This window comes from Pundamilia nyererei, unplaced genomic scaffold, assembly GCF_000239375.1.
Source record: "Pundamilia nyererei isolate P.nyererei 1_Seehausen unplaced genomic scaffold, PunNye1.0 scaffold00111, whole genome shotgun sequence".
NCBI lineage: Eukaryota > Metazoa > Chordata > Actinopteri > Cichliformes > Cichlidae > Pundamilia > Pundamilia nyererei.
This window is the reverse complement of record NW_005187512.1, coordinates 944570-956958: the sequence shown is the minus strand read 5'-3', so window position 1 is coordinate 956958 and position 12389 is coordinate 944570. Positions and strand designations below refer to the sequence as shown.

Genomic DNA, 12389 nt, shown 5'->3' with positions numbered 1-12389 from the left:
CAGGGTGGGAGTTGTGTGGGGGTGGTACACTGTACAATACTGTACTGGAGTGTGTTTGTGGAGATTATTAAAGAGTCATATATTTCTCCTGCAGCCCCAAAGGGCCTGCTCTTACCGGCTGATCTCCACACTGGCAGACGGGTTATGAAACAGGCCTCACTGGAGATTCATCACTGTGGAGAGCCAAGGCAATTCTCCTTCTCTTTTCCTCCCACTCCCCTTTTCTTTTGCCTCCTCAAGTTTTTTTTCTTCCTCTCTCACAGAGCTTTGGTCTGTTGAACGTGCTGCAGTGCTTCTGGTTCAAACACGTGAGAGCTTCTCAGGGTTTTGTCCCAACAATATGACTGTCTTACTGGCTCACTGCTGCCAGTTTCTTTTCTCCCATCCCTGAAGGACTGAGAGAATTTATTCGTAGTTTGACAACATGTTGTTCCCTCTGAATCCCAAGGCCTAACCCAACATAGCAAACAAACTAACAGGGAAACAAGGTAAGCTTATTCAGCTTACTGATTTTATTTTTTTTAGCCCCATAACTTGCTCTGCAGTTGGTTAGCTCACACACTAGAACTCTTTCTTTCTGTCATGCTAATTTAGCCAAATTCATGAAACTGTTATTACCAAGTTGTTTTAGAGAAAACATTAAAGAGAAATCAACAATTAACATGCTATCTCTTACCTCTCTTTGAAAGCTGGGACAAAGTCGAAGTAAGGGAATCAAAGGAGTAAAACTCGGCTGGGATTCCAGCCATGTGGGGAACATCTAGTTCCAGAGGTGTTGAAGGTAACCACTCAACCATGAGAGGTATGCTTCTAATAGCTTGTTGATATTGCAAAGTAGACCGGGGGGTTCAAAAGGAAATAAGTTTTGGCTGGGATATAGGGCCAACATAAAGCTGAGAGGAGGGAAACTTTTTTTCTAGCCAGCATACACCATTTGCCAAAGGGTTGTACTGCTGCTCCTCTTTCAGTTCCAGCTCTCAAAATCCCGGGTTTGAGGAGGACAAATTTGGACCAAAGGCAAAATTTCAGGCAAGAAAATACCTTTCATGTATGAAATTGGAAGACCTGATGAGGGTCTGAGAGCAGTTTAAGTAATCAGGTAAGCACTCCTGTCGGGACCTGGCTTGTAATTTTAGCAAAGCAGGACGGATGAAATGAGGTGAAGGGATTTCTTGACGGAGGGAGAAGTATAACACTGCAGTGCGATGTGATTTCAGGAAACTGAGAACAGAAAGCAGCTAATGGGAGAGACAGAAATAATTGTCTTTGGCGGATTTTTATTGGACTAGCCTCAATGCATTTGATGAAATTGGAAGGGAAAAGTTGGTACAAATGACAAGAGGTGGGAAGGAAAAGATATAGATGGAAGGGTGGGAATGAAAGGGAAAAGAGAAAGAGACTGTTGCACTACAGGGATCAATTACTAGGAACTGTGAGTTATGGTATTTGCTGCACCAAGTGCCATGTGGCTTTATTGCACTGGGACAGTGTTTGGAGGAAGAGTGAGATTATTAACCACACTGAAAGAAAGTAAAAGGGAGGTAGAGGAAGCCAGCAGAGAATCAGAAAAGCACAGAGAAAAGAACGAGGTACATAGTTTAGAAAGGAAAGAAAAATAGAAAGAGGCCAAGAAAGATGAGTAAACCTTAAGGCTCCTTCTTCACCACACCACACTCTCCATTTCTGCTTGTCTTGCACTTTCAAGCGTGGAGCCCATTAAAGCAGATGGCAGTGTAACTCACCACTGATAATCAACAGAGAGAGGGAGAGAGCAGATTCCCAGAGAAGAGACCTCAGGCCTCGTTTATTATGTTAGATTTTTCTATTGAATCTGACTGCGAGGTAATTTCTCAAAGTGGGAAGGAGGTGCAAGGAAAATAATTTAGACAATGAATAATCAAGACAAGCGCAGAGCAAATTAAGTTTACGGTTGGGAAAAATTCTAAGGGGAAATAAAAAGTGAACATCACATTTTAAAATCAAGGCCTATAATGTGTAACAGATTGAAATCACCCATATCTGCTTGTTAAGTGATGACGTACCGACCCTTTTTCAGATCCGAGCAGCTACTGTTTTTACTGAGGCTCATGTTGCTTCAATTTGTGTTAGTGCTTTGTTACCACTCTTGTTTTGTGTGACATTCTGATTTACTGCAGCTGCCTTCACATACTCTCTGCATTCCTTCTTTTTAAGAATGTACCAAAATGGTGAATTGGCTACTCTTTAAGATTTTGCTCTCTCTTCATTATTCATTAGTTGTTGTTGTTGTTGTTTTGTTTTGTTTTTTAGGTCTACTGATGGCCTAGCTCACTTGCACTTGCAACAATTCCTAAAGAGTTAATGCAAAATGTGTTTAAAAAAACAAACAAAAAAACCCCAACAACAACAGCTCTGAAAAGCCGAAAGTCCTCCACACAGTAATTAATAAAAACAATAATTGAGTTGGTGCAGTTTGAAAGCAGAGTCATGAAGGAAATATTTAAAATAGTAACAGAAATATATTTATTTTTAGACTTTAATATGTAGTGTTTTAAAGCTGTCACCTTTCACTGTCTATGAAGTCTGCTTGGCTCTGGGTGTCACGTTGTTTGTTCTTTAATCCCTTGCAGCCACACCACCAGGACAAATCCCTGCGCATTTATTGTACTTAGCAAACAAAGAGGCTGTGAATTATGAGCAGTCACCCAGTGACACAGCATGGAACCACTGACTGTTTCCACTGCTGCAGAGCTATGAGTAGTGGAAACAAACACACCTGTCAAGTGCTCCCAGTTTCCCCTCGCTGACCCCCAAATGACTGGATAAAGCGTGGTAATATGTTCTGTCAGACTGGAGTAAAACCGCTAGTGACAAACACTGCTGGGAAAACAGAATGTCATTATATTTAAAACAGCTATAACAAGGACAGTTACATACTGCAACAATAGCAAGGCTCAAGGCAAGGACAATGGTATGCTCATATCAATGACATGGAGAGTGAAAAACATGCCTTCCACCAGTGGAGGTTGAAGTCAAGTTGGATTTCAGGGTTGACTCATACATTTTTACACAGTTTTCCTTAGCAATCGATATCAATCATAAAACAAAAGTCAATATTCGCCTGGAAAAGTACAACCTTGACAGAGAAAAACGGAAAAAAGGAAGGGTAGTTTTAAATTCACACTATGTGCAGTACAAACACCCAATATCACAACTAGCCTTCCTATAAGGTAAATAATGAAAATTTGAAAGTCATACAAAGGCCACCGAAGGCCATTAAATGGCTACACTTCACTCCAAAGACAAAATAAAGGACAGATGGCAGAGGGGAGAGGAGATACCGGAAAACAAGAGCGATGGAAGCCACAAGAGAGAAGTCTAGAGATGGATGATTATGATGGAGAAAGAGGAAGGGAGGTAATGATTGGAATACATCCAGAGCTGCATGGATAAAGACATGAAAGAGGAGCACAAAGAGTGAAGCAGAAAAGAGAAACAGGGAAGGAGATTCAGGGGAGTTATAGAAAAAGAGAGAAGGAGAAGAAAGAAAAAGACGAGAAGAGGGGCTGAACAAGTGGTGCATGGGGGAGTACAGAGGTGGATGAGGTCAGGATTCGACCCTGTGGTGTCCCGTGGTAATTGAAATTAGACAGTGGGGGTGGTGGGTAGGGTGGCAGCGGGACTGGAGGAAACAGGCGACATGATAATCAATTTGAGGCTGAATCGGAAACATGAGCCACTGGGGGGGCCTCGTTCCCCCTACCAGGCCTCCAGATGGCCCCGGCCCCAACCCTGTATGGGCCCTGTCATAGCACGCAGTGTGTTTGTGTGTGTGCCTGTGTTTTGGAGAGACAATGCCATCTGCCAGGAGTGCAAAGGGAGTTCATTAAATGCATTTGCTGACACTAGGGGCGCAGGCTGGTATAAGCAAAATACTACAAACATGTTTTTGTGCATGTTTGCGTGAGGAAAACAGACATATTCAGACTCAAGGATGTGGGCAGATTGATGCAGGAAGGGCATGTATCCACAAAAACTTGATTCACACATTCACACTGCATGCAGTCCAACTTTGTATTTGTCCTAATGGGCCCTTGGGGTAAAGCCATGATACTGCGGCTATTTGTCAAAGCACCACTGGTCACTGAGGAGCAACCGAGTGAGTCTGTTTGGATGAAACCTTTTCCCAGTGTTACCATTTAGGTCATGTTACATTGTATTCTATCTCTCTGTGCAATGATGGACAGATTCCAGGATGTTTCGGATCAAGTCTCTGTAGGGGGAATGCTGCTTGTTGCTCTGGTTGTATGCAGATTTTTTACAGCCAGAACTGTAAGTGAAGGTAAATTTGACTAACTGAACAGCCCCACTATACATACAACTGGCAATTCTCATACAGGACATGGTGTTTATGCTACTCCATAGTTACAAGCCATCTGCAGGCCACTTTGCAACCCACCTTCTGTATTTAATAACTTAATCAGCGTTAAACATGATATTATTGATGCTAGTTCTGTTCTGTGTGGGCATCTTGCTGTTGCCTCTAGTTTTCCATGTGCACAAGAAAGCGTGGAAAAAACCCAGAACAGAACCATGACAATACATCTAAATTATTGCACATGAATAAAGCTGTTCTCTTTTGAATATATTAGTGTTGCCTGGAATAACTAAATTGTTTTAGTTTACACAGATTTCAGTTAAGTAAGCTAACACAGATACTTTGCCTTTACTACATGCAGACTGCCTTATTTGCTCATTCACCCCTCAAAGACCCACTTTGAGCCAGGAAAATCTTGTGTACGTTAGGTTGTCATGTTTCAAAATGCATTTGAAACCAGTCAAACACTGACTAATTGTTGAAAGTCCAAACATCTAGAGTACCGTAGAACTAGTCAGAATTGTCACTTTCCTTATGGAGCAGATACATTTAAGTCTCATAATTCCAGAGCACATCAGGTGTGTTCGGATTTCACTAAGAAGTGTTTAGATGATGACATACTGTGCTGCAACTTGAAAGTGCCTGTCAACAAACAATTAAACACGGTTTAACAGATGTAAAACAAAGCCCAATTTTCCAAGTGCATGACCTATTTCTTTGCTCAGATGTATTCACAAACTCATCTGAGGGAATAGTTAGGCAGAAATTTGATGCTGTCTGAACAGGTGCCATATTTTTACGGTCCGAAAATCAGACAACTGATGGCAGAGGAATAAGTAGTGTGTTCATCTAGTCAGGGAGAAGAGTCCATGGGACTGTCAATCATGTGCTGTTATGGCGGATGCAGGCTCAGATGAGAGATATCAAAGCAAAAGTAATATATCTGATGAAAAGAAAAAGGAATTCAGAGGGAAAGGGTTCAGTCAGCTGTACCTCTATACATGTATATATATCGTCCATGAATATTAGTCCATGAATAATTCTAGTACTTTTGAAGCTAAATGCTAGGAAAAATTAAAAAAACGATTCAGGCTCTGAGCCAGAGTAAGGATCCAAAGTACATTAAAAGCCTTTATTAAGGCAGGCATAATAGTTGAAAATACTAGCTGGCTTCAACCTCAAAGGGTCTTGAAAAGTCTTGATTTGTACTAATCCTACAACACAAGCTTTTTTTTTTTTTTTCTCCTTCAGGAAATATTGCGTCCCTAACATTAAAAACTCTATTCTGATGAGAACACTTTAAAAAAAATAACTTGTGAATCTAATTAGAGAACAAGAGGCTCTTTTTATACTTAATTCTAGTTTAGATCAAGCCTCCTAAACTGCAAAAGTCTTGGACTTTCTAAAATGAAGCTTTGTGAAGCTTTTTTTTTTTTTTAGTTACATCAGTTTGTACTAATAGAGTTGAACATAAACACGGGAAAAAACAAACCTCTTAAAGCAGTGCATGGGGCAACTACAGATTGGACACTTTGGAGTCAGGCAGTTGATCTGAGCAAGTGAAAGGAAAAAAAAAATGTTCACATGTTTGATTGTGTAGAAGTGGGGGTGATACGGGGGAGTTAAAAGCACAAACAATCATGTAAAATAAACATGTGACATAAAAATGCCATTTAAATGTTAGAAAAGCAAATTTTACAGTACTGGAAGTGATTCATTTTTCAGGTCTTTGTTTTCATGCTATATTTAAAATAACTATAAATGAAATGGGGTACAGTGAATGAATATCCAGCCTCAACTAGACATGCTGTCTCTAATCTTCCCTATAGATGTCACAGAACCATTCAGAGTGTAAAAGAAATACCTGAAAGTGACTGTGTCTTGTCCCCTGTTCCTGCGGTTAAGTCCTAATATCTTTAGGGGCTTAGGTCAGACTTATCATTATAACAGAAGTCATCTTTGAGACAGGGTTGAAACAGTAGCCAGTAACTGAATAGAAATTTGTCTTAAACATGGCTCTTTGTTTATGCAAATAAAACAGAAAGAATAAGATCATAAAACACTAATAAAAGCAAGATTAAAAAAAAAAAATCCTGGGCCTTTCTGTTTAGAGTTTGCATGTTCTCCCAGTGTTGTCGTGGGTTCTCTCTGGGTACTCCGGCTTCCTTCATGCAGTTAGGTTAACTGGTGATTCTAAATTACCCATAGGTGCGAATGTGAGTGTGAAAGGTTGTCTGTCTCTTTGTGTTAGCCCTGTGACAGACTGGAAACCTGTCCAGGGTGTACCCCACCTCTTGCCTTATGTTAGCTGGGATAGACTCCAGCACCCCTGGGACCCTGGTTTGGATAAGCAGATAAGAATGGATGGATGGATAGAATTTTATTATGAGTTGTTACAGTATCATGTTAATAGCAGACAAAGAAGAGAATGCGCCTGTTTAGGATGGTGTACAATAACACTATTCATAGTTTAGACATTTATACACACAGCATTCAAACTAAATTAATAATCAATGAAGCAATTCAAACTTGATTCCAATATAAAATTGTCAAAAACATTCAAACCAAAACAAATTGCATACATTGTAATTAGTACCACCAAATGAGCCTGAAAACTAACAGAGGGAGGTGTGGACCAAATGAGGCAGGTCAAACAGAGAGGGGGGAAAGTCTTGTAAATGGAAAAGCTTGTTGTTTTTCCATGTTGGAAGAAAAAGGTGAAAGGTAAGGTGAAGGCATGAAAGCAAAGAAATAGTAAAAACTGGCAATGAGTGAGTCAGCACTGGTTTTCCTCTGAGTCGGCTGGAGGTTTTGGGAAGCATTCACCTCAAGGATCTCCTCCTCTGTAGTAAAGCAAACAGCACCATGTCGCCAATTAATACCTCGCTGGACTATCAGCTCATATCCCCACATGTCTCTGGGTCCCTTTTATCTTCTTCCCTCTTTTTTCCTCCACCCTCGCCTTGATGTGTTGAATCTCATTAACACAGTTTGCTCAGGACAACATGGCACTCATCAGCCGATGGGTTTGTCGACTTGATAACGGATCTTACCATACTCCCCCCCCACTGCAGCATCGGTATGTTTATCACGCTGGGCTGCACCCATTTTAATTGACGCTGTCATAAAGAAAAAAAAATGCTGTTTTTGTTCCTTTTTTTTTTTTTAACCTAAGAAAATATTTTAAGGGGGTGTATAAAAATGTTAATTAATGGTGGATTGAGGACAACCCTGGCAATTAGTGCAGGCTGACAGACAGGCGATGGACTGCACTGGAGACTGTGACAAGTACTGAACCTCGACTGTATGCATACACAAAAGCATGCCTGTTAGCCTGCAGGGCCACGGAGATGAAGGCAACTGTTTGTTACAGGCTAAACAGAAAGTGAGACTCCAAATGGGGTCTTCTGTACAATTAGCATAAGCATATGCACACATACACTTCCAAAGACAGAAATGCAAACACTAAGGCACACAAACACCGATGTAGGTTGAAAATGTGTTGCTGAGGTTATCTGCTTCGTTTGAGAAAACATTATTAGACTGCCGGCCCTCTGCTTCTTACATTGTCTCTGAGTCTTTTGTTACTTCTCTTGTTGAGAGACCTTTGCAGCTGATATGCTTCGGTTTTGTAATGATCTGTAGGTGTAATCTGTGTGCTCCGTAGAGCTTATTAGATGCTGCATTTCTAGTGTAATACACGTATTGATTGTTAATAGTTAAATAAGATATGATGTCCTAATGCAGTTTTTCCACAAACAAATTGAACTTTATTAGTTCAACAGCCCAGAGAGGGAAGCTATGCAACACTCCAGCTGATCTCCGTGCTGTTGGCTCAGCTGATGCCCTTTTATGCACCGAGCTTTGTTTAAGCTCCTTTAGCCTGCCTGTGGTCGCTGTTAATTTGTCCACACATAGATACACATAGCATAGATTTGGCACCTAGGCTAGATCACCAATTGCCCAAAGGAAGAAATTCTCACTCATTAATATACTTTGAATGGCATAAAATGTTGTTGGAGCAAATTAAAAAGGCCAGGCTTGTGTATGTGTGTTTGCCTGAGTAAGCTCTTACACCAGATGAAAATGCAGTTATTTTGGAACAGTTGGCTAATTGTCTTGGTCCACAATTAAAGTGTTTTTATGTGGAGCTGAGATAGGATACAACCTCGTTGACCGAAAACAAGCCACCTCACATGGCCTTAAAGAAAACCAGTTGTGTTACATAAGCTAATACATTTCACTTTTAATTTGACGATGTATTGCATTGTTGTGATTGTTTTTGATGCAGAGGATTCGTATGCTTTGTTCTTTATACAATAAGTTTCAGGGGCTGGGTCTGTGACACAGCATATTGAGTTTATTTTTGTATTTGTGATTTCTTATGTTCAGTTGAAAGGATGTTAAGTTCTGGAGTTTTAAGTCTAGTTTAGGTTCTTCTGTGTCTCCTTAGATATGAGTCTTTCCTGTCTCTATGTGGTCTGTCTTGTCCTCAGTGTTGTACTTTCACTTATCCCTGTGCGTTTGTCTCGCCACGTGTTTTATGTCTCAAGTGTCTAGCTGGTGTTGTCATGTCTACGTTTCTCATTGTTTCCTGTTTTAGTTTTGAAAAGTCTGGTGTTTCCATGTTTCATGTGTTTAGTTTTACTTCCCCCACAGTGTCATTATGTTTATTCCAGTCAGCTGTTTCCCCATGTGTTTCCACTTCCCCTGATCACCTCCTGTGTGTATTTAGTCTGTGTTTTCATTCGGTCTTCGTCAGGTCATCCGTGTTTCCTCCCACCACGCCGTGTCAGTGCCTGTGTTTCATGATTCTGCTCAGGTCATGTTTATGTTTCATGTTCTTGTTTCTTCCTCATTATAGTTTCTCAGGTCAGAATCTTGTTCATGTCTAATGTCATAGTTATCTCAGTTTAGTTCTCCTAGTTTAGGTTTTAGTTTTAGTTCTCGCCCCTTGTTCGCCTTGCTTTGCTTTCGTGTTCATGTTTTTTCAGCCTAACAAACGTTTCGCCTTTTGTTTACACTCAGTTCCGTCTCCTTCCGTGTCTGCACCTGGGTCCTCCTTCTCACTCCCACACAGTCACTTTTATGAAGAATGTGACAATAAGTTATGCAGTGATAGCGCTTTCTGCTTTTTCTAGTGATCTCTGGGTTGCTTTGCATTAGCATCGCATGCTTGATGACCTCTGTGATTATAACCCTTCTTTCTTGTTTTCATCCTCCCCTCTCCCCAATGTCTCCTCTCCCCTTTATGTCACTAGGTGAACCTGCAGTGGCCAGAGAGAACAACTGTCTCAATGCTGCTAAGGCCTGCAACCTGAACGACACGTGTAAGAAGTACCGCTCGGCCTACATCAGCCCCTGTACCAGCCGCGTCTCCACAGCTGAAGTCTGCAACAAGAGGAAGTGCCACAAGGCCCTGCGGCAGTTCTTTGACAAGGCAAGGCACTTCTGATACGAGCTTATCAAAAAACAAACAGAAAGAAAAAGAACACACACACTGGAGGTTTTCCAAATGACTGATATCTGATAAAAGCTGAATGTCCAGCACAAAGGACCTGCTTCAAAAGAAAGAACGATTTTGAAGTGCATAAGTTTGAGGGGTTGTCAAACTCACAATAAATAATCATGTGGGTCTTTTTGTTCAGGGTATGCTATTCCAGCGCCAAGCTTTGACATTGATTCAGTCATAAAACACAAAAGATGTTTTTGCTGTCTGTTCCATATTGTGAAAAATGATGTGAAGCATTGTAATTACAACCCAGCTTCTGTGATGCCCCTTTTTGAATAACTTTACTTGGCACTGCTTCTGCAAAGCAACAAGATGAATAAATAGAAATGTTACAGAGAAAGTGTGACATTGTTAATCTTTGTGTGATGTATAATTTTTCTTTATTTTATCATAATAGAGATGTCTTTGCGTAAAGAGCCTTGAGCGTTAGGCTTTTCTTTGTGTTGGAGATTAAAGTATCATTACATTCTCCTATTGTGGTCCGATTGTCATTTGTTACATCTACATTTTCTTTCAACTTGAACGTCAGATTTGATTGATGCTTTATTGAAGCGATGTTAAACCATCTTGCTGCAAATGAGCTGCAGCAAGGTGAGTTTGTACCGATAAATACTGAATAAAGTTAGGAGCAGTTAAAAAAACAACAACAACAATCCATCAAAAAGAATAGAAAACAGCTACTTCAGACCACATCAAGAAAGAAATCCAGAAAATGTGTCTAAAGGCACAGACAGTACAACATGTAGCCCAGAATAATGCTAAAATATGAGTAATAATGCGGGTCTTAATAAAGGAATTAATTTCTATCCTTAATGTCGTGGTTTCTTTTGCCACACAGGTTCCTCCCAAGCACAGTTACGGCATGCTATTCTGCTCATGCCCGCTCAGCGACCAAACGGCATGCTCTGAAAGGAGACGTCAAACCATCGTTCCTGTCTGCTCGTACGAAGAGAAACAGAAACCCAACTGTCTGGAGCTGCAGGCATCCTGCAAGACCAACTACATCTGCAAGTGAGGAACCCCTTTTTATGTCAATATGGTCAATAAGTACCAGATATACTGTAACTTGGATGCCATGTGATGCCATGTTTATTTTCATCATGTGGTAGCATCCTGTGCCTATCAGTCAAAACCATAGGCTAACCATGGCTCTTTTAAGGGTTACCCTTCTGTTTGGTGAGGACGCACTATATATGTGCAAGCTTGGAAAAAAGATCAGTATCATTTTGTGTTTTGGCTCTTTGATGAACAAGGCAGCTGCCTGTACACAGTGCACTGACATACTGTCGTTCCTTATATAGAGAAATGGAACAAAACCTCCAACAGTATAACTAAATAAAAAAACTGTATGTCCTCACTTAGAGGGAAATTTCACTGAAAGTGGCTTGCGGCAAATATGCTTTGACCTCGGCTTTACTCTAATCTTAACTCACAGAGCCTAAAATCGAATTCTTTACAGTGTGCAGACAAGCTTTCTGTCTGCAAATCTGAGGCAAGTCCCCACTTTGTGAAACACATTTGTGCATTAACATGCCCCATACACACCTCTTTACATTGTGTAGTAGTCAGTGTAGCACCAGCAGTAATAAATTGTCTGCCTTTATGCCTCAAGTCTCAGACTCACACCCACGTACACTGTAGGGTTCCTGCATTAAGAGTCAGAAAAGAGTAATTCAGTGATGGACATCTGACACTGCCCTCACTAGTGTGTGTATATGTGGTTATGTAGTCTCCGGAGGCTTGAGCCAGCAGTCTTGTGGGTCTCTGGGATTAAATGGAGGCATTAGGCATCATAAATGAGCTCCATTTGGACTGTGGCCTCAGGTCTCCCTCCCTCTCGCCTCACCCTCTGTCTCTGCTTAACAGCAGGCAGCAGTAGTAAATTTATACTGCAAGTTTCTCTTCTTCCGTCCATCTTTCTCCCAATGGAACTCTCCTATGAAGGACCGAAGATGCCAGAATTTAGTTTATTATACTAAGAATTCAATGTAAATTTTCTGCATTTATTTTTGTATAAGGTAATTTTTTAAAGTGATTACAGAAATATAGAAAGATACTGAATTTGGAGGGTTTTAGGACATTAGTATGGTGGATGCACAGGAAAAGGATGCATATATAAATACTTTTTTTTTATTTTTTATTCTTTGACTTGTCATTTTATTAATATTGATAAACGTAAATCAAAAACGAAACGCAATGAATGGCTGCATTTATTTTTATGTTGTTGTAACATAGTTATATATTCAGTCATTTATCTTTTTTTCTTCATTTTTGATTTTGGCAGTTTCAATCCTCCATACACTCAATCCATCACACATATGCTCAGGGCTTGTACAACAGGTCTCACTGCAGCACGGCTTCCTCCCGGTCCATTTGTCAGTTAGCACAGACAGATTAAAGCCATGCATTTCCACAAGTTCCCTCACCATATGTCAGGTGTAGTATGCTGGCTGCTGTTGACAGCTCTCGCCAGGCACTGCTCAGCTCTGCACCAGATTGGTGTGATAAGATGGATCACAC

The 12389-nt window shown here is 40.6% G+C and overlaps 1 protein-coding gene across 1 annotated transcript in view; it reads left to right on the top strand.

Moving 5' to 3' along the window:
• gfra1a (gdnf family receptor alpha 1a) overlaps positions 1-12389 on the top strand; it is a 99171-nt gene that overhangs the window by 62575 nt on the left and 24207 nt on the right. The window contains exons 4-5 of the mRNA XM_005741537.2: positions 9619-9797; positions 10708-10880. Coding sequence (XP_005741594.1) covers positions 9619-9797; positions 10708-10880 — 352 coding nt within the window. The remainder of the gene's footprint in view (positions 1-9618; positions 9798-10707; positions 10881-12389) is intronic.